Here is a 20,752-nt window from a genome sequence, read left to right on the forward strand (position 1 = left end):
AAACATCTCGTTGTCTCAGCACCAAATTTATGTAAAAATCAAAACAACTTTCCTCCATTTCTGCCTCATTCCACCATTCCATACTTTTTGTCTCATTTGATATAATTTTTACATGCTAACTGCAATTTAGCAAATAATTTGTCGAAATACTGAACTAGATACTGATTTACAAAGTCCAGTGGTGCTGGCCCACTGAGATACTCCACCACTTTGTGACTTCATCTGAGGTAATAATTTGAAATTTTCACCTTTGCCTTTTATGAAATAGTTGGGTCAAGTTGTGCGGTAACTGCTTTTTTCCAATGGATTGGAATGAATGAGTGGATCCATGTAATCTTGAATTCCTCCCTAATCTTTAATATTATTTATAATTTGCAGTTACACGTGTACAGTATATCAGTAAAGCTGGCTTTGGAATTGAGAAAAAATCATTTTGTCAATATATTTGTAAGTGAACAATGATAAAACTGCAGGTACCCAGACCCAATGACAAAACTGCAAACATTTTATATTTGGATTTTCAAATTGTAAGTTTTTCTAGTTTGCAAGTAACAGTGATACTTATTTTACCGCTTAATACATAAATATTGTCTACTTAATAAATAAATATTTCACTCAAGCTATTACAATTTTTGTTTTTATTTATCAGTTGTGAGTTATGAATAATCTACATTCATGGATATCATGATTACAGAAAATGTTAAAATGTTTCAGAAATGACAAAATTATTTAAAAAAAAACTGTAGTTAGTTGATATATTCCATTTCCCATGTTTGACCCTATTAAATAAATCTAAAACATGATCTTTAGCAAAAAAGTAACCAATAGTTTACAATCAGTAAGCCTTAATATATCTAAAAGCAATTAGTATAAGTAATTCATTTGCAGAATTATACTAAGCCAATGTAATAAAAGCTGACACCATAGAACAAGTTTTAAAATTTTCAGCATCATATATATATACAAACTTCTGTACATAATGATTACACCCCATAAACAAAGCTGCAATTTGATTCAAAGATCACTTTACCCGTCTTATTTGGAAGTAAGCAAAGTATCTGAGAATGAAGTAACTGTCAAAAAGCTATTTAAACTGAAAGCAAGAAAAGTAATATATTCATGTGCTTCTAATACAAGAGTGATTTTAAATCAGTCTCCAAACAAGTGGCAGGAATTTCATCCACTTGGCAACCTTCTCAATCATTTACTCCACAAAAGCAGTTTAGCATTTATAAGCCCACTCTACTTATGAATTAATATTTTATACTACAGCAGAATCTGCTGGCTAAGTAACTGTTTTTGTCTCCTTGTTGCAGTAAAGAGGATTATTCAGATGCTGACATTGTATGTGTAAATGAGGTAAATCATTTAGTATCATATCATGGATGGAAAGGAAAAATAATGAAACTGACGGAAATCTCTGCCTTTTGGAAGGAAACTGCATGGACCAGAATTGGTAGTGGATACAGTGTCAGAACATCACTGTACAATCCCGGAATCCACCGATGCTTGCCTTCGAGCTGTCTTTGGAGGAGGAGGCGGCGGTGTCTTGCTCGGCAAAGGCGGAGGAGCCTATTGGGGGAAAAAAATAATAATTTTGGTGAGTTACTATTTCTGTGTCATGTTGAATTTCCAGCAGCGACCTAGGGTCTTAAATTGAATCATGACCGGTGAATGGACTAACATACACTTAATGCCGGCAAAACAGATTATTAATAATTATTTCTAAATCATTAATTGCTCTTTTACAATGGACCAGAATTTGTTGTGAAAGTAAAGAGTTATTTATATACAAACGTTACCACAACTACAGGCCCTGAGAGGATGGACTTAAATGTACAGATCCAAAAAATGCTTTCTGAATTATGCTGCACATGGAATTGTCAAAAGCAGCATTGTGCTCTTTATCTCATCATTCAAACTGGTAGCACTAATCCTGCTATGTATTACTTGTGGAGACAAACTAACAGCTGCCATTCTGTCAGTGAGTCAATGATTAGAGTTTCATTCCCATACATTTAAAAAATGTGACGTTTTTAAGATACCTATTCCTTTCTTCTCTGAATTCAGTCTTTCAATTCTCCTCCTTGTACCTGATTTGGCACAATTTTGCCAGAATCTTTGCTTTGTTTTATTTGCATTATTTCATTTTCTTGGTTTAGCAGGATATATACAATTGCTGGTATTCACTCAAGTCCCAGACTTGAGCTAATTGGAAATCAGGAATATAACCATATAACAATTACAGCACGGAAACAGGCCATCTCGGCCCTACAAGTCCATGCCGAACAAATTTTTTTCCCTTTAGTCCCACCTGCCTGCACTCATACCATAACCCTCCATTCCCTTCTCATCCATATGCCTATCCAATTTATTTTTAAATGATACCAATGAACCTGCCTCCACCACTTCCACTGGGAGCTCATTCCACACCGCTACCACTCTCTGCGTAAATGTTTAAAATCTTAACGTTTAATGATTGGCAGGCAAACTTTGATATTCTGCTTTTGTTAGATACTATTTTGGAAGGATAGTGGTAACACTACAGATTAATCGACTGAATGGTTTTGCTACTTTTCTCATGTCGTTCAATCATACAGTAATTGAGCACTGAAACGGGACCTTTGGCCAACTACAGTGGTCCCATCTGCATGCATTTGACACACATTGCTCTCAATCTTTCATATTCATGTACTTGTCCAAATGACTTCTAAAATGATGCTTTTATACCTGTCCCAATCTCAAGCAGTTCCTTTGTACCATTCTGTGAAAACATTGCCTCTCAGATCGCTATTACTGAAGCAACCCCAAGTCTCGATGAGTATATGGACACTGTATCATCATATGTCAGCGTTTGCGAGGACAGTTGCATTCCAACTATGACTCGGTCATGGTTCAACAACAACAAGCCCTGGTTCACCGCAGAACTCGGACAGCTCTGACGGTCTAAAGAGGAGGGAGAGGAGGCCTACAGGAGCGGGGATTCAGACCTCCACAGGCAGGCCAAGTACATGCTGAGAAGAGGAATCAGAGCTACCAAGGAAAGGTACTCTGAGAAGTTGAGGAGCAAGTTCTTAGCTAGTGACTCTTCTTCAGTTTGGAAGGGCTTGCAAGAAATTACCAGCTACAAGAGGAAAGCCCCCCGCTCTTTGGACAATCGTCAGCTGACCAACGACCTGAATGAGTTTTACTGCAGGTTTGAAAATCCCCCCCCTCCCCAAACAACACAGCCAGACCCCAGTCTACAAAGAATGGACCCTGCACCCTCTCCTTCCCATTCACCACTTCACACCCACTTAAGGCAAGGCTCCAGTATGAAAAGACTGGACCATTTCCCACCCCAGCCAACACTTCACACCCACTCACAGCCTGACCTCAGTCTGCAAAGACTGGGCCCTTCTACACCCACCCCCCTCCAATCACCACTTCATACCCAATCACCTATACCCTCTGTGCTGCACAACATCACTTATCCAAGATATCAAGATCAACAATTAATTGTCAGGTTGGACCCCTTGAGGTCCAAACGAAATGCCGTTTCTGCAGCCATACATTACAAACAAATAGACCCAAGACACAACATAATGTACATAAACATCCATCACATCGCTGTGATGGAAGGCCAAAAAAACTTATCTCTCCACTGCACTCTCCCCCCCCCCCCCCCCCCCCCCCGATGTCAAAGTCAAGCCTCCGGCTGGCGATGGCGATTGTCCCGCGGCCATTAAAGCCACGCCGGGTGGTGCGAGGCCGCACACCGGGTCTTGATGTTAGAGCCCCCGGCGTGCGCTCGCAGAGTCCCGCGGCCATTCCAAGTCGCGCGGGGTGGTGCTGTAGGCCCCGCTCCAGGAGCTCTTCGACCCCGCAACTCGTGCGGGAGAAGCCGCCGTTGCGAGAGCCCTGAAAAGCGGTCTCCCTCCAGGGACCCGCGGGCTCCCGGTGCCGCCGTCCGTAGACCCGCAGTTGCAGCCTCCGAATCTCCGGAGGTCGGGCCGCAGCAGCAGCAGCGCTCCACCACCGCTCCACCCGCTCTGGACTCGGCCAGCTCCGCGACGGTGAGGTGAGTCGTCGGCACCAGAGTCCCCGGTCTTCTCCTGTTGGAGGCCGCTCCTCGTTGCAGCCCCAACGACAATGGAGACCCGACAAGAAAAGGTCGGGTCTCCCGTGCAGGGAGAGATTTAAAAGTTCCTGATAAACAGGAAGCAGCATGTGAGGCTGGGAAAGCACATCTCGAACCCACAAACACTCAGCATAGGAGCACCGCAAGGCTGCGTACTCACTCCTCTCCTCTACTCTCTCTACATCAACGACTTCTCAAGTTTGCGGACGACCCAACCCTGATTGGACTGATCCAGGATGGGAAGGAATCTGCCGACAGACAGGAAGTGTCACAGCTGCCGTCCTGGTGCCGTCGCAACAACCTAGAGCTCAATGCTCTTAAGACAGTGGAATTGATTCTAGACTTTAGGAGAGCTCCCCCTCTCCTCACCCCACTCACCATCAAAACACCACAGTCACATCTGTGGAGTATTTTAAGTTCCTGGGAACCATCATCTCCAAGGACCTTAAGAGGGGGGGCTTTGCATTCTTTGTATTCACACCACCTATCTCCCTCATGTTTCACTTCCATAAGAGCACTTCTCAGTCCATGCTTCAAGGACTAAAGTCCTATCCTGCCCAACCTGTCCTCGCAATGAAGTCCCTTGAGTCCTAGCAATATCCTCATCAATCTTTTCTGTTCTCCTGCCAGCTTAATGGCATATTTTGTGTTGCAGGTGACCAAATTGAACACATTACTCTGTGCAACATTATCACCTCAAGTACAACTGTAACATATCATCTCAACTTCTATACTCAATGCCAGCATGTAAAATGCTTTCTTTATACCATGTCTACCTGTGTCACCACTTTCAGGGATTGTTGCACTTGTATTCCTAAATCGCTCTGTTCTACAACACTCCCCTGGGCCCTATCCTATCTTAGGTAACCCACTCCTATTTTATTGTGTAAAGTTAGTTTGGAATGTTCAGTTATTTTGCATCAGTTTACTGGGAAAGGTGGGAGGAGCGCCGAAAGCTGTCAATGTGTTTAAAATAACCAGCTGAAAACTTACCAGAAAGTATTCAATTCCTATACAAAGACTATAATTATGAAAGAGAAAAATCTTGTGAGTTAACTTTAGGCATACAATTACCCTGAATTGATGAGGGAGTGATGTGGTGGGAACGCCGGATTCTTGGTTGTCAGGCAGAATTCCATAATCACCAGTGTTGCCTTTAATAGGAAGAGGAGGTGGTATTCCGGTCAGCTCAGAAGTAACAGCACCATTCAGCTCCATTGCTAGAAATGGATAGATTGGAATAATGGTGGAATTTTATCAGGGTGCATTCAATTTATAACATTTTGTGCTATATGTTGAAATGTATTGTAAAACAAAACTTGGGTGAAGTTTCTTGTCTTTAAGCAGAAAACTGACATTTATAAATGGCATTCGCAATGACAATACATCGATCAACCAAGATAGTGCAGTATTCTGTGAAAATGTTAGTTACAATAGAGAATCAATATAATAATTAAATATTCCTTATATCTTTCTGCAATTGATAAATTGCTAATCTTGTCAGCCAAACCCTGGTCTGCATGCATGGTGTTCTGCATCTAATAACCTCAGAGCTGGGAGAAATTATTTTAATCAAAATGTTCAGATTGTCTTAATTTGATTAATTATGACATTCATTTTACGTGGATGATTATACTGAGTATATAACAAAATAATCTTGTTTTGCTTTACACAACAAAAATTACCATTTGCAGTCGCTTGGAATTTTACTTTTCTTATCACATAAAATTAAAGAAACATTCTTCTGCACATGTTTGACATGTGTAGCTGAAAAATAAACCTATATTGAATCCACTTGTTATCTTACCATAAAAAGAATAGTATAGCCATTTTTCGTTGTATTGGCTCCAGCTATGAAGATACTCCAAATGGAAATAATTTCCAATAAATGCAAGCAGATTATATTTCTTAATAGCAGGTGAGCCAGCAAAGGATCATCCAGATGTTTTGAGAACAGGGCCTGTCCCACTTGGCAGTCATTTGCGCACCATTTACACGGCCTGCACGTGGGTAGCACGGGACGGGCGCATGGAGTGGTGTGGAGGAGTGTGGAGTGGTGTGGAGGAGTGTGGACTTCATCCTGCACTAAATCTTCGCGCGCCACCGGCCTGTCGCGTAACTGACGACCAAAGTGGGACAGGCCCAAGACCCTGGCGCGGCGCAACGTCTCACCTCCAACAGCAGCAGAAGCAGGCAAACAATCGCCGAGCTCGGCCTGGGGCTCACGGCCGTTGCGGATCCGGATCCGCCCCCACTCCTACTCCCAGAGTGGGGCCAAGACGATTGAAGATAGACACAAAATGCAGGAGTAACTCAGTGGGACCGGCAGCATCTCTGGAGAGAAGCAATGGGTGATGTTTCGGGTCGAGACCCTTCTTCAGACTGAAGAAGAGTCTCGACCCGTCGCTCGTCAGTCACTACCGGCCTTTCGCGTAAATGACGGCCAAGTGGGACAGGCCCTTTAGGATCCACTGCTCGAGGCCTAGTCACCACTACCTTGGATAAAAATGTCATGGCATCTATACCTCCAAGACAAATGTTAACAATTGGCCACAAAGTGAGGCTGTGAAGTATTGCAGGGAATGGTTGTGGTGGGACATATTGAGCACAATCTAATGGATTTATGATTTTCAAGTTAAATTCCAAACACACAAATAATACACTTATTGGTAAAATAGTAAGGAAATAACATACTTATTATCATAACTGACTAACATTTCCATCAAATGCTAATTCTAGCTACCCAATGAACAAAACTCAAACATAATAGTATCAGTGACATATAGATAGCAAAGACATCAAGACATCAATTTTGCGACTGTAAAAATTGTGTTATAATAGATTCTGCTGCATTTGCTTTATTCAAGGAACGGCTACACAATTTTAACGTTAAAAATAGCTTTTACTGACTTTTTGTTTTGGGGTTTTGATAAGGTTAGGCTCAAATTTCTTCCTAAATGTACTACTCATAATTCTAAATGCTACTCTGTTCCAGTGAACATATCCCTGGTTTCTCCAGTCACTTTATATGACGGGTTTCTCATCACTCATGTAATTTTAATTAAATGATTTAGCTATCCAGTGGATAGCCTTGACTACTTTCTAAAACAGGGTGCACATAATGGAAAACATTAACTGTACTGGATTAACATTTACCTCTTCTTTCGTACATGCTGTCCCCTCCTCAATCTTCAACTGTGTTATTTAAAAACATGTACCTTTACTCATAATTATGGAGGAGGATGATCAAATTATTTTATCTATCCAGAGAAATCCTAAATAGTTTATATTTTGATATTTATATATGTCGATGTTTCCGTTGTTGACCTAGAAATGTTGTTATGTTCCAATGGATGCACAAGATAGTCATGAGAATGGTGTGGCTAAAACTATTTCAGTCAAACGTCAGTTGAGTCTGGGGATACTTAACAAATGATTATTGCAGCATTTCAGGGTCAAATCTGCACCACTGGATGAGCTGGCAGCATGAGAGTCAAGAGTTGGAGATGCTTTCAAGTTGACAATTATGAATGGGACCTTTTGGGGTATGGAGGGTCAGTACCTTTGGGGCTTTAAGGAGGGAAATTATGTATTGGACTCACCATTGTGGGATACCGTTTTAAGATAAAGCTAGGAAAATCTCAGAGCATATAAGGATGGTTACAGAGGTAGTACAGAGAAGGTTCACCAGACTGATTCCTGGGATGTCAGGAATTTCATATGAAGAAAGACTGGATAGACTCGGTTTGTACTCGCTAGAATTTAGAAGATTGAGGGGGGATCTTATAGAAACTTACAAAATTCTTAAGGGGTTGGACAGGCTAGATGTAGGAAGATTGTTTCCGATGTTGGGGAAGACCAGAACAAGGGGTCACAGGTTAAGGATAAGGGGGAAATCTTTTAGGACCGAGATGAGGAAAACATTTTTCACACAGAGAGTGGTGAATCTCTGGAATTCTCTGCCACAGAAGGTAGTTGAGGCCAGTTTGTTGGCTATATTTAAGAGGGAGTTAGATGTGGCCCTTGTGGCTAAAGGGATCAGGGGGTATGGAGAGAAGGCAGGTACAGGATACTGAGCTGGATGATCAGCCATGATCATGTAGAATGGTGGTGCAGGCTCGAAGGGCCGAATGGCCCACTTCTGCACCTATTTTCCATGTTTCTATGTTACTTCTCAGATGCCATGGTCTAATTTCATGTCAGATGTGCAGGCACAATAGATGTTAGAATGTAACCTGGATATAACTTCCAAAGGGATGAAAAAGGATTAGGAAACTGATATTATCATGTTAAATTCCATGGTAAGTACAATTTCAATAATCGCACTGAATTAAATACTCCACACAATATATGTAGGAAAGAACTGTAGATGCTGGTTTAAATCGAAGGTAGACACAAAATGCTGGAGTAACTCAGTGGGTCAGGCATCATCTCTACAAATGCTGCCTGAACGCTGAGTTACTCCAACATTTTGTGCCTACCTCCACACAATGTAGTTTTGGATGGTTGCCTCCACTCTCTTCCTAGAAGTATATGATACATTGAATATTCCAAAGAAAAAATAATCATATAGGACATAAATAGGCCCTTCTGCTCTCCATGACTACAACTACCTGTTTGCCCATCACATTTGTTAAATTAAGATTATCTTTCTATGCCTTGCCACCTCAAGTGTCTGCATAAATGTCTCTTAAATATAATAATTGTATCTAATTCTCTCATCTCTGTCAATGTATTCCAGGTGTCGATAATTCTGTGTAAAAATACTTACTCCTCAGATTCCCTTAAACTCCTTCCACTCACTTTAAACCTATGATCTCTTGCTTTTGATATCCATACTATTGGAAGAAACAAATACTTTTTTATAATAATTCCTTCCCTGCTATATTAAAGTACTTACTCAGGCCAGGCTGTAAGGAAAATGATAATTTAGCTCTGGGAGTTGTTGGATTTGATGCCGATGATGCAGAAAAGCGTCTATCACCTCCCATTATATTAATCACTTGGCTCTTTGGTCTTTGTGGTCGTAATGGACTGATCTGGAAACAACAGATAATTTGTGCCATCATTAAAAGAATCAAAGCTTTAGTAGAATTAGTAGAAGATTTGATAGCTAATTATTTTTTTATGCAGTAATAACTAGGTATTATGATTCCCAATGCATATAAATAAACCATTGGTTGAGCAGTTGTGTGAGGAATGATTTAAAAGGAACCCGAGCGGCAGCTGCTTCACACAAAAGGTGGTGTGTCCATGGAACAAGCTGCCCAAGGAAATGGCAGATGCAGGTGCAATCACCACCGTAATGGCCGCCTCGCCAACAGTCTGTCTTGTCCCTTCGCTGTTTTAATTATTTTAAGTACGCCTTGAATATTTGTTTTAATGGCTCTTGGTATGTTTTATGTGGGGGGATCGGGGGAAACATTTTTCAGTCACTTACCACGACGGAGATGCAATTTTTCTCTGTGTCGCATCTCCGCCCCCCCCCCGCCCCCTTTGCGGCCTTTCCTGGAAACCAGCCCGGAGCTTCAAGCCGCGGGTGTGGCACGGACTTACCATCGCAGAGCCTGGGATAATTTCCTGAGGTTTGCCAGTGTTGGAGCTCTGACCGCGGGGCCTGTGGACTTTAACACCATGAAGCAGGGGGTAAGAATGGGCCGACTCGGGAGCTCCATGCTGCAGAATGTTCCGATCATCCTGATGAGAGGGTTTGAACAGCGGACCGTCGGCAACGCCCCCGACCACGGGTGACCAAATGAGGAAGATGATTGAACTTTATTGCCTTCCATTAGTGAGGAATGTTGATTCCACTCTGGTGGATGTTTATGTTCAACTTTATTTTATGTGCTGTGTGTATTTTTGCTTTTACTTAGTATGGCTGTATGGTAACTCAAATTTCACTGTACCTTAATTGGTACATGTGACAATTAAATTGAATCTTGAAGCGGCAGATTCAGAAACTCCCAAGCGGCGAGTGTGTTCCTCCATTCTGACGCCAGAGATTCGATCTTCCCCGCGAGAGGGCTTGTACATCGGGCCGTCCGTACCAGTGACAGCGGAGGGATTAAAGGCCCCGACCACGGGTGAACAAAGAGGAAGATGACTGAACTTTATTGCCTTCCATCACAGTGGGAAAAGTTGATTCCGATGTGGTGGATGTTCATGTTAAACTCTATCGTGTATTGTGTTCTTTTTATTTGTATGGCTGTATAGTAACTCAAATTTCACTGTACCATTATTGGTGCATGTGACAATAAATGTGAACGAGCTTGAATAATACAATTTATAGGGCATTTGGAGAGATACATGGACAGGACAGGTTTATAGAGATAACTAGACCAAGTGCAGACCCGTTGGGTCTGTTTCCCCAAAGTGTGGTTGCGGGGGAGGGGGCATGCGGCGTCACACACACTAACTATTCCCCCCCAGATATATTATTATTAATTTGCTCCTTTTACCCCATAACCGCCCTATCCACTGACGCATAGCCCCCAAATTGCAGGCACGTCTAGAGGGAGATTCGGAGGCTGCTACTGCGGGTCTGGCGGACAGCGGCACCGGGAGCCCGCGGGTCCCTGGAGGGAGACCGCTTTTCAGGGCCCCGACCGACGTCTGACCCGAGTTGCGGGGTGGAAGAGGAGCGGGGCCTCACAGCATGACACGTGGCTTGGAATGACGCTTTTATTGCCGGGGGCTCCAACACCAAGACCCGGTGTGCGACCTTGAGGATGCTTTAATCGCCACGGGACAATCGCCATCGCCAGTGGGGGCTTTACTTTGACTTCAACGGGGGGGGGGGTTATGTGCTGTTTATGTAAATTATGTTGTGTCTTGGGTCTATTTGTTTGTAATGTATTTTTGCTCAAGGGGGTCCAAATTTTCTTGACTTAGTATGGAATCTGTATGGGAAATGAACTCAAATTTCACTGTACCCCCCCCCCCCCCCATGTTTTAAATGCGATTTCTACTCCTCTCGAGTTTAATTTTACTGTTTCAATGGGAGTGGTAGAAGGAATACTCTAATTGCTCTTCATGCATGCCCCAGGACTGGCTGCAGTTCCCGAAAACGAATTGAAAAAAAGAATCCGGCATGGGCCGTAAAATCCTGTCCTCGATGTCAGGCCTCAAAAACTGTTTCAATGGGAGTGGTAGAAGGACTACTCTAATTGCTCTTCATATTCCAATGTAGAGAAGGTAAAAAAAAAAACCTAAGATTTTCAGTTGGTAAGATTGGACAGAATATTGATTGTAACTGAATCAATAGTAATTTAATCCATACAATTTACTACCTTCATGGTTTCAATTACTGCAAAAGATAAATACAACAATTATTTCTAGCAATAAATTAATTATTCAAATAGTTGAATGGGACATTGAATAACTTGATGAGTGAAATTTAATTCAGCTAGATCAAGCTGAAAATAACTTTTTAGTGCTTTACAAAGATCTTTATAATTAGGTGCCCATCAAAAGACATCTTAAAGGTTAAATACCCTGCACTAGAATCTCCTTTACTTCTTTGTGATTTGTTTTTTCATCCATTTTCTTTGTGTTTTTTAAACTTAATGGAAGATCATTTTCCAAGCTTTTCTAGCCGACTTCGCAGGAATTTTCTTTTAACTATTGAACCTCTTTATTAACGATCTTAGACTATTTGGGAACAATACATTGCTGTTAACATTGAATGTAAATTTGACAATCTGATATGAGGATAGTGCTGCTGCAGTTCACTGCTCAGGAAAAAAACATGTAGAGGGAGATTTAAAAAGAATATAATTTTCCATAGCAATTGCATTATATATTTTAATGGAAACTGCTTAGATTTTTTATGCTATATTGACTCGTGTGTACTCCTGAATTGTGCAATGTTAAATGTTACTTGGAGTCATTGAAAGAGTAGCTCCTAATTATTTAGTACCTCACAGTTCCTGCATTTTAAATAGTCAGGTAGAATGCAGAATATTTAGACAAGTAAATGACAGAAACACTTAGTGCACAAATTATCATGTAATTACCGTTTCAGAGAGGATTACTGCCTCTTGAGACGGGCTGGGTATATCAGCTGTTTTAAATTCTTTGTCAAACATTTCTTGGTGTCTGCTGTTCCTCTTTTCTTTCTTTTTCTCTCTCTTGTCTTTGTCAAAATCATCCTTATCCAATTTGTCCTGAGATCTTGAATGCATCTTCTTTGGGAGAAGGGGCTCCAGAATAAATCTAAAATAAATAATATTGAACAAAATAAACGAAAATCAAACTTGTTTAAGACACAAACACAATCTTTGTTTTTATTCAAATGAATTTCTATGGAATTGGATATATCTCCAATGCTGCATTTACTGTCCAAAGATTTTTGACAGACATTTTGGGGATTTTAATGTTAAATACCTAAACTCGTCCTTGCTGCACTGAAAATGCAGAAGTAAAACTCAACAAGGTCAATACTTTATGCAAGGTCAATACTTTGTTTGAATTTCCCGGTTCACATTATTTTAATGGTTTCAGTCATTTTTCTTGCAGCTAATAATGGCCAGAATTTGCCCACAAGCTTGTTGTTTATCCATCTGCGAAATCCACGACTCCCTTGAATGGATCTCCTTGCAAGAGCTATCCAGATTCTCATTATCAATGGTTTCCTGACATAAACCGCATCGGGTAGTGATGCCAGAATATGACTACAAAAGAAATGCCAAGAACAAATTTTACAGCCTGCTAGTCCATGACCCCTGTAAATCAAAAATGATTTTGGGTAAGTTTTCAATAGTTTGATAACATTTCTTTTGATAACTTAAAGCCAATTAGAAACGTTTAAATAAAGTAAATTCATCTGTTCTTGGATCTACTGCAATGTCCCTTGCCATGTAACTTAATATATTTGCTGTCTCTGCACCAAGTATAATGAGCAGATCATCTGGTTCAAATCAGGAAGTATCCCCTCTGAGGTTAGACTTTCAAATGGCAGGGGGAGTTCAGGACTTTCACATTTGCTTCAGAATCTTGAACTTGTGCAGTTAAAGTATTTGGTAAATTAATCACAATATTTCATCTCTGAAAACTATGAGTATATTGTAATGCATTTTAAAATGCTTGATGAGCATGTACCAGACAGGAATATCCAAATATTCACTGATACTTTCACAAATTTAACACAAAAAAAGTCACCGTTTTTTTATTCATCTCCCACAACTCGATTATGTAACATGAACATGGGATTTTTGTTTAAGCTGCAGAATGATTCTGCCTGATTATATTTTATATGGATTGAAACATAAAGGCTATCTAAATTAGATATTGCTTTATTAGTTAGTTATAAACCATTATACATTATTTCATTAGTAATAGACACAAAATCTATTTCTGTACTACTAAATGTTTTTATTTGTAACACAAGCCTGACAATGAATCTTTACATATAATTCATGGCTTATAACACTTTTGAAAATGATAGTTTGTTAATTTTGGTTGAGAATTTTTCAAGTCTGTTTTGTTGTTGACATGAGACTTCAGATGATGGAAGTTTGAGCAAAAAATAAACTGCTGCAGGAACTGAAGGCCAGTCCGTATCTGTGGATGGAAACGGACAGATGACTTTTCAGATTTGGACCCTTTTTCATCTTCTCCATCAGTCTGAAGAAGGGTCTTGACCCAGGCTTTATCCATTTGCCACTACAGATACTGCTTGGCCCCGAGTTCCTCCGGCAGCATCTCTGGATAGGAATGGGTGATGTTTTGGGTCGAGACCCTTCTTCAGACTGGCAGATATCTATTTATTTATTTATTTATATTTTGCTTATTTTATTAGAAGTTAATACTGCACAAAACAGTACAGTGGAACTTAATTTTAGGTGCCAACTATGTAATACCGTAATCCATTCTATGTACAACCTCTAGTTTTATGTTATGAGAAGGAAGTAAGCAAGACAAGAAAAAGAAAACAATAGAAATAGGAAAAAGTGGAAAAATAGATGGTAGAGAGTAGAAAAACGTGAAGTGTGTATATAAAAAATAAAAAAAGGAAGAGAGAAAGTGGAAAGTAGAAATAGAAGAGAAGGCCCCTTAAAAGAGAATTTTTCAAATCTGTATTCGGAGATGTAGATCTATCCGCGTCATGAACTGAAATCAGCGATCTTTACGGTAACGCTGCATCACATGATTCCAAAAAGTCGATGAAAGGAGACCAACTCCTTAAGAATTGGTCATATTTATCTATTAGTCGGAGTCTCATTTCTTCAAGGCGTGCTATGTCCATCATATTCCTAATCCACATTTTAACAGTTGGTGTGATTGTATTTTTTCAAAATTTAAGTATCAATTTCTTTCCAATTATTAACCCATAATTAAAAAAAAAATTTTGATCATTATTTAAATTGGTATCTTCTCCTATTATTCCAAATATAATCCATTCCGTTTTGGGTTCTATTCTTGACTTGAAAAGCTTTGTAAATATATCAAATATATCACTCCAAAATTTATTCAACTTTGTACATCCTACAAATGAATGTGTTATATTAGCGTTTTGAAACAAACATTTATCGCATCTGGGAGAGACGTTTGGATAAAATTTATTCAACCTCGTTTTTGAATAATATAGTCTATGTAATAATTTGAATTGAATTAAATTATGTCTTGCATTAATAGAACAGTTATGTGTATTCATCAAATACTTTTCCCATCTATCCTTCGAGATCTTTATCATTAGCTCATGTTCCCAATCTTCCCTTAATGCTTCTGTTGAGGGTGATTCTCTATTTAATATATTATTATAAAAGTATGATATTAATTTTTGTGAATCAGCCTTAATATTCATTGCTTCTTCTAAAGGATCTAAAAATATAGTTTGAAATCTATGTGTATATTTCTTCATAAAGTCACATACCTGTATATATTTAAAATATTGATTATCCTTCAATTTAAATTTTAATTTTAATTGTTGAAATGATAACAGTTTGCCCACTTCATACATATCCCCTACTTTCCTAATCCCCAGTCTATCCCATTGTTGATATGCGTTGTCGATGAGAGAAGGTTTGAATGCGGGGTTGTTCAATAGTGGGGTTAGTACTGATAAATTATTTAATTTCAAGGATACTTTTATTTGTTTCCAAATTCTTATTATATTGTGAATAATTGGGTTCTTCTTATATATTATACTATTCAATTTTATCGGTGAGAGCAGGATCGTTCCTATATCGTGCGGATAGCACTCCTCTTTCTCCATTCTTATCCACTCCAACTGCTGAGTGGAGCTATCCAGCCAGTACATTATGTTCTTAATATGCACTGCCCAGTAGTAATACATAAAGTTAGGTAATGATAAACCCCCAACTTCTTTAGATTTGCACAAATGCTTTCGTTGAATTCTATGTGTTCTGTAGTCCCATATAAAATTAGTGATAGTGGAATCTAGTTTTTTGAAAAAATATTTTGTAATATATATTGGGATCAATATGAAACAAATATATTAATTGTGGTAAGAAAGTCATTTTTATAGCGTTACTTCTATAGCGTTAATTCTACCTATCAATGAGAGCAGAAGCGTTTTCCAAAATTTAATCGTATCATTCAGTTTATTTAATAGTGGTATAAAATTGGCACTAAATAATGATTTGTGTCTTCTCGTAATTTGAATACCCAGATACTTGAATTTTTCTGTTGCAATTTTGAAGGGGAATTTTAGTAAGCGTCTCGAATCCTGTGGTTTTAAAGACATAATTTAGCTTTTATTCCAATTTATTCTATATCCTGAAAAAGAGCCGAATTCCTCAATTAGTGTTAATAAGGTGGGTATACTCGTTTGTGCATTAGTAATATATAAAAGGATATCATCAGACTGGCAGATGTTTAATTGACTAATAAAGAAGGGATATGCCTTTACCTACAAACAATTTCAATCAATTGACCTATGCAAATTTCTGCCTAAAGCCGATAAAATTGGCTTCGCCCTAATTTAGGATCATAACTCGTGGATCAGTCCTTTCTTTCTCCAAAACTATTTTTAAAACTAATAGTATTACGGTCCATAATAACATGGTAATGTATATAGAGAAATGTCTGAAGAAGGGTCCCAAAACCTCATCTATCTATTTTCTTCAGAAATGCTGCCTGACCCGCTAGGTTACTGCACATGTTGTGTCTATCTCTGGTATAAAGCAGCATCTGCAGTTCATTTGTATTACATTATGTACTGAGAAGTGAGTTGGGGATGTGGGGTGTTGCAGTAAAAGATCAGCCATGAGCTTATTGAAACAACCACACTTGTTCCTATTTATGTTTCTATTGGCTCATTATTCTCATTGTCTGCATATCTTTACCAAACAGTCATATATTCTTGCTACATTTTAGAAATGGACATTTAATCCATACATCATTTGATAATTCTGCTGCAGCTACTATCTGATTTGTGTTGTTGTTGTGATGTTAATTACTCTTTATCCCATATCTTATCCATTTAATTCTTACGTGTAATGGTCTGGTTATTCGCTTTTCAGGTTGTTTTAAAGGGATCAGTTCTAAGACCATAGCAGTTCATGGTATTAGGACATATTTGTATAATCAGGTTAAGATTACAGAGGAAAAGCGTAATGGTAAGTAACATCAGGCTTTGTTACCTCACAATTCATGGATGGAGCAACATGTCTATCTGCAACAATACCAGTCAGATATTGGTGGGGTAGAAGGGATCATTCGCAACCTCTTCTCCCACATTTATGTTCACAGAATTTGCAGATGTTGACGATGAGTCCTCATATCAGCTTGACCAAAAGCAGACCCAAACAATAATTCAAAATATTTACTGTTCCTCATTATTATTATGTTCCTCCCTACTTTTCAAGCACAAGATCCTGATGAGGGTTCGCTTCCAATGGACATGCATGTCCATTAGCTAAATTATCCTAGTTCCAACTTTGAGAAATTTGACAATTATAAGTAATCACATTAACTGTAAAACATACCCATCAGAACCAGGCCTGGACGGGGTACTGTCAGATGAAATGGAGGAGACTGATGCAACAGACAGAGGTCTTGGAGTTGACGGCATTGTAAAGGAACGGACCATCGAACGAGGCCGACTTCCTCTGCGTTCATCCAGAGTTGAAGCCTGAGAGGAATAAGAACGACACAGTATAGGCAAATCTGCCTTTTGACTACTTAAATGTAATGCTAATTGTGTTACAAAAATAAATTTGATCATGTTACATGCAGCTATTTAAAATATCTTGAATCTGAACATGATTCAGTAACATGGGAAATGTCAATATTAATCTATCTTTAATTAGCAAGACTAGGTATTTCTTTTAATATCATAAATAATTCCCTTAATGATCTAGAAATAGTATTTGTAAGGAATTCTGGTCTAGGAAGGTTAGCTGGGAATGAAGATATGCTGACAAAATCAAGATTCCGTGAATTGAGTTGTCGGAGAGGCAGATAGTTTTTGCTTGCACTCCAGGAACGATCACAATTCAATGGACATACTGGTCTAAACTTTACTGAATTCAAGTTGCTATCCATTCTGATGAATCACTGTTTCTCTATGTTGGGTAAACTCTAGAAAAACCAAAGAAAGCATCAAAGCCATAGAATGTTTTCTTGGTGGGTGACGTCAATGTCTCTTTAAAAGTTGTTTGCAGGTCAAATCCTAAAGTACACCAGGTTGAAGTGGGCCTGGAATATGTTGTGGATGATATTACCACATGGAATAAATCTACTTGACCTCATCCTTGCTAGTCTGTGCCATAGTGACCACTGCTGACACCTTGATGATATTTAAAGATTTTGACAAAGTGTTCATTCAGTAAAAGAGCAGAAAAAAAATGACCTTATCCAAATATTTTAAAAATTGTTTTATTGCCATTTCACTGTTTATAAGCAGGGGTAGGGAAGGAGGGGGGCGGGGGGCGCAGAGAGAGAATATGAACTGTACCACTCTAGCAGAGACTAACAGGGGCATTATCTTTTTTGCAGGTTTCATTGACCATACTAAATTTAATTTAGATGGGCATTCTAAAATTAGTCTGCACATAATATGTGCTCAGTATACTTGAAGAAGGGGGAAAATGGGAAATTTGCAGGATATGCAATAAAAATAGCTTTTAGCAAAGGTGAGAAACAAGGTACCTCTTATTTACTAAGTGGTCTTCAAAAGTAAAAGTATAACATTTTCTGATTTAAACAATCACTGTGTCATCTTAGAAACATAGAAACATAGAAATTAGGTGCAGGAGTAGGCCATTCGGCCCTTCGAGCCTGCACCGCCATTCAATATGATCATGGCTGATCATCCAACTCAGTATCCCGTACCTGCCCTCTCTCCGTACCCCCCGATCCCCCCAGCCACAAGGGCCACATCTAACTCCCTCCCAAATATAGCCAATGAACTGGCCTCAACTACCCTCTGTGGCAGAGAGTTCCAGAGATTCACCACTCTCTTGTTCCGTTATTTTAATAAGATGAACATCTACATGAAAATTCTCGATCTTTTAAATCGGACGTTTAAACTGAACAATGAATGGAATCAATCATTGGTAAAATGTGACTATTATTAGGGGGTAGACAAAAATGTTGGAGAAATTCAGCGGATGAGGCAGCATCTATGGAGCGAAGGAATATGTGATGTTTCGGATTGAGACCCTTCTTCAGACTTATTATTAGGGGGGCTGTTTATGAAAGAACTGCAGATGCAGGAAAAATCGAAGGTAGACAAAAATGCTGGAGAAACTCAGCGGGTGAGGCAGCATCTATGGAGTGAAGGAATAGGTGATGTTTCAGGCCGAGACCCTTCTTCAGACTTATGTGGTGGTGGAAGAAGAAAGGAAGAGGTGGAGACAGTGAGCAAGCTGGGAAGGAGGGAGAAAGCAAGGACTACCTGAAATTGGAGAAGTCAATGTTCATACAGCTGGGGTGTAAACTACCCAAGCAAAATATGAGGTGCTGCTCCTCCAATTTGCAGTGGGACTCTGGCCATGGAGGAGGCCCAGGACAGAAAGGTTGGATTCGGAATTGGAGGGGGAGTTGAAGTGCTGAGCCACCAGGAGATCGGGTTCGTTAATGCGAACTGTGCGGATGTGTTGGTCGAAGCAATCGCCAAGCCTGCGCTTGGTCTCACTGATGTAGAGCAGTTGATACCTAGAGCAGCGGATGCAATAGATGAGGTTGGAGGAGGTGCAGGTGAACCTCCGCCTCACCTGGAAAGACTGCTTGGATGGAGTCGAGGGGGGGAGGTAAAGTGACATGTGTAGCATTTTCTGCGGTTGCAAGGGAAAGTACCAGGGGAGGGGGTGGTTTGGGTGGGAAGGGACAAATTGACCAGGGAGTTGCGGAGGGAGTGGTACATTTCTTTGCTACCGCAGGAAATGCTACACTTGTCGCTTTACCTCCATCCATGATTATCTACTACCTCTGATTCATATTTTAAAACCCATTATTTACAGCAATGTGTTCACTTCTGCTCATTTATCAAAAATCTTCTTTAGAAAATAGTCTAAATATACCATGAATCACGACATTTCCCACATGAATTAAACCCCCCCCCAAAATCTCTGATATATAAACTGCAACGATATTATTCCATGCTGAAATTACATAACTCTCAATTTTCACTTGACAACCATTAATTTATAATGATTAATATTTATAAACAGAACACAAGGTAGAACTGCTATTATATTGCAGAAGGCAATGATCCACATTTGTATACTAATCATATTTAATTATCTTACAATGTAGAGAATTCTTAGCTCAACCATGCATATTTTTTTCATTTCATTGATGTGTTTCCAAGCATCAATGAAAACCTGGTTTCATTTGAAGACTGGAAAAAAAAAGGTTCAATTTCTTGTTCCAATGATGTACTTGCATATTTAAGACCAAGGAGTGATGGAACTCAGATGCCCATCATGTTTGCATAGCTCTTTGGAAGAGTTATGCATAAAATCCCTCTCCTGCTCCTTTGCAAGACATATTAATATTTCCTTTTCAAGAACATCTCAATTTCCTTTTGAATGTTGAAAATAAATCTGTTTCCAGCTTCCTATGAGACAAGGCATTCCAGATTGTTACAAATCAGTGAATAAAAACATTAGTTTTGCTCCATTGTCGTGATTTATCTGGTTGCTGCCTTATCCAGTGGAATAGTGCCAGTGGAAACGAAAGGAAGATTATATTGTTAGAAACAAGGAAATATTACTAAATAGGAGCATCACCTGAAACTGTTGTTCAATAAGTAGCAATGCAGTTTAAACTTTCCATGGTATTGCCTACGTAGAGCCGCATGTAGTCATTATTATTTATGTTTTCATGCTGTAGTCTAAACATATCAAAAGGTAACTAATGCAAATGCAGTTAGTTGAGAGCTAGGGCATTGGGTATCAAACCGGGAGTGGGATGAGTTGAGAAGGGGCAGAGATGGTGGTGGCAAACAGACCTGAGGGAGCACATTATATTTGTTGTATCACATATTTACTGAAGCCATAATTCACAATATAAAAACATTAAATGTCAAACCAAAACATAAACCCTGAAATGATTTGTCATCAACAATGGTACTTTAATCAGTTGGTGTACAGCGAGTTAATGACCACTTTGAAATTGGACTCATAACTTGAACATACACTAATATCTGCAGTGCAACATATA

The 20,752-nt window shown here is 39.4% G+C and overlaps 1 protein-coding gene across 1 annotated transcript in view; it reads right to left on the bottom strand.

The window, feature by feature from the left end:
- Nucleotides 1-623: 623 nt before the first annotated feature.
- Nucleotides 624-20,752, bottom strand: part of dock1 (dedicator of cytokinesis 1) — a 443,854-nt gene continuing 423,725 nt past the window's right edge. Inside the window, exons 48-52 of the mRNA XM_055646705.1 lie at nucleotides 17,071-17,216; nucleotides 12,136-12,334; nucleotides 9,021-9,159; nucleotides 5,195-5,340; nucleotides 624-1,572 (exon numbers count right to left, since the gene is read on the bottom strand). Of these exons, the coding sequence (XP_055502680.1) occupies nucleotides 1,480-1,572; nucleotides 5,195-5,340; nucleotides 9,021-9,159; nucleotides 12,136-12,334; nucleotides 17,071-17,216 (723 nt within the window). The 3' untranslated portion in view covers nucleotides 624-1,479. The remainder of the gene's footprint in view (nucleotides 1,573-5,194; nucleotides 5,341-9,020; nucleotides 9,160-12,135; nucleotides 12,335-17,070; nucleotides 17,217-20,752) is intronic.

The sequence above is a fragment of the Leucoraja erinacea genome, chromosome 15 (genome assembly GCF_028641065.1).
Source record: "Leucoraja erinacea ecotype New England chromosome 15, Leri_hhj_1, whole genome shotgun sequence".
Classification (NCBI taxonomy): domain Eukaryota; kingdom Metazoa; phylum Chordata; class Chondrichthyes; order Rajiformes; family Rajidae; genus Leucoraja; species Leucoraja erinaceus.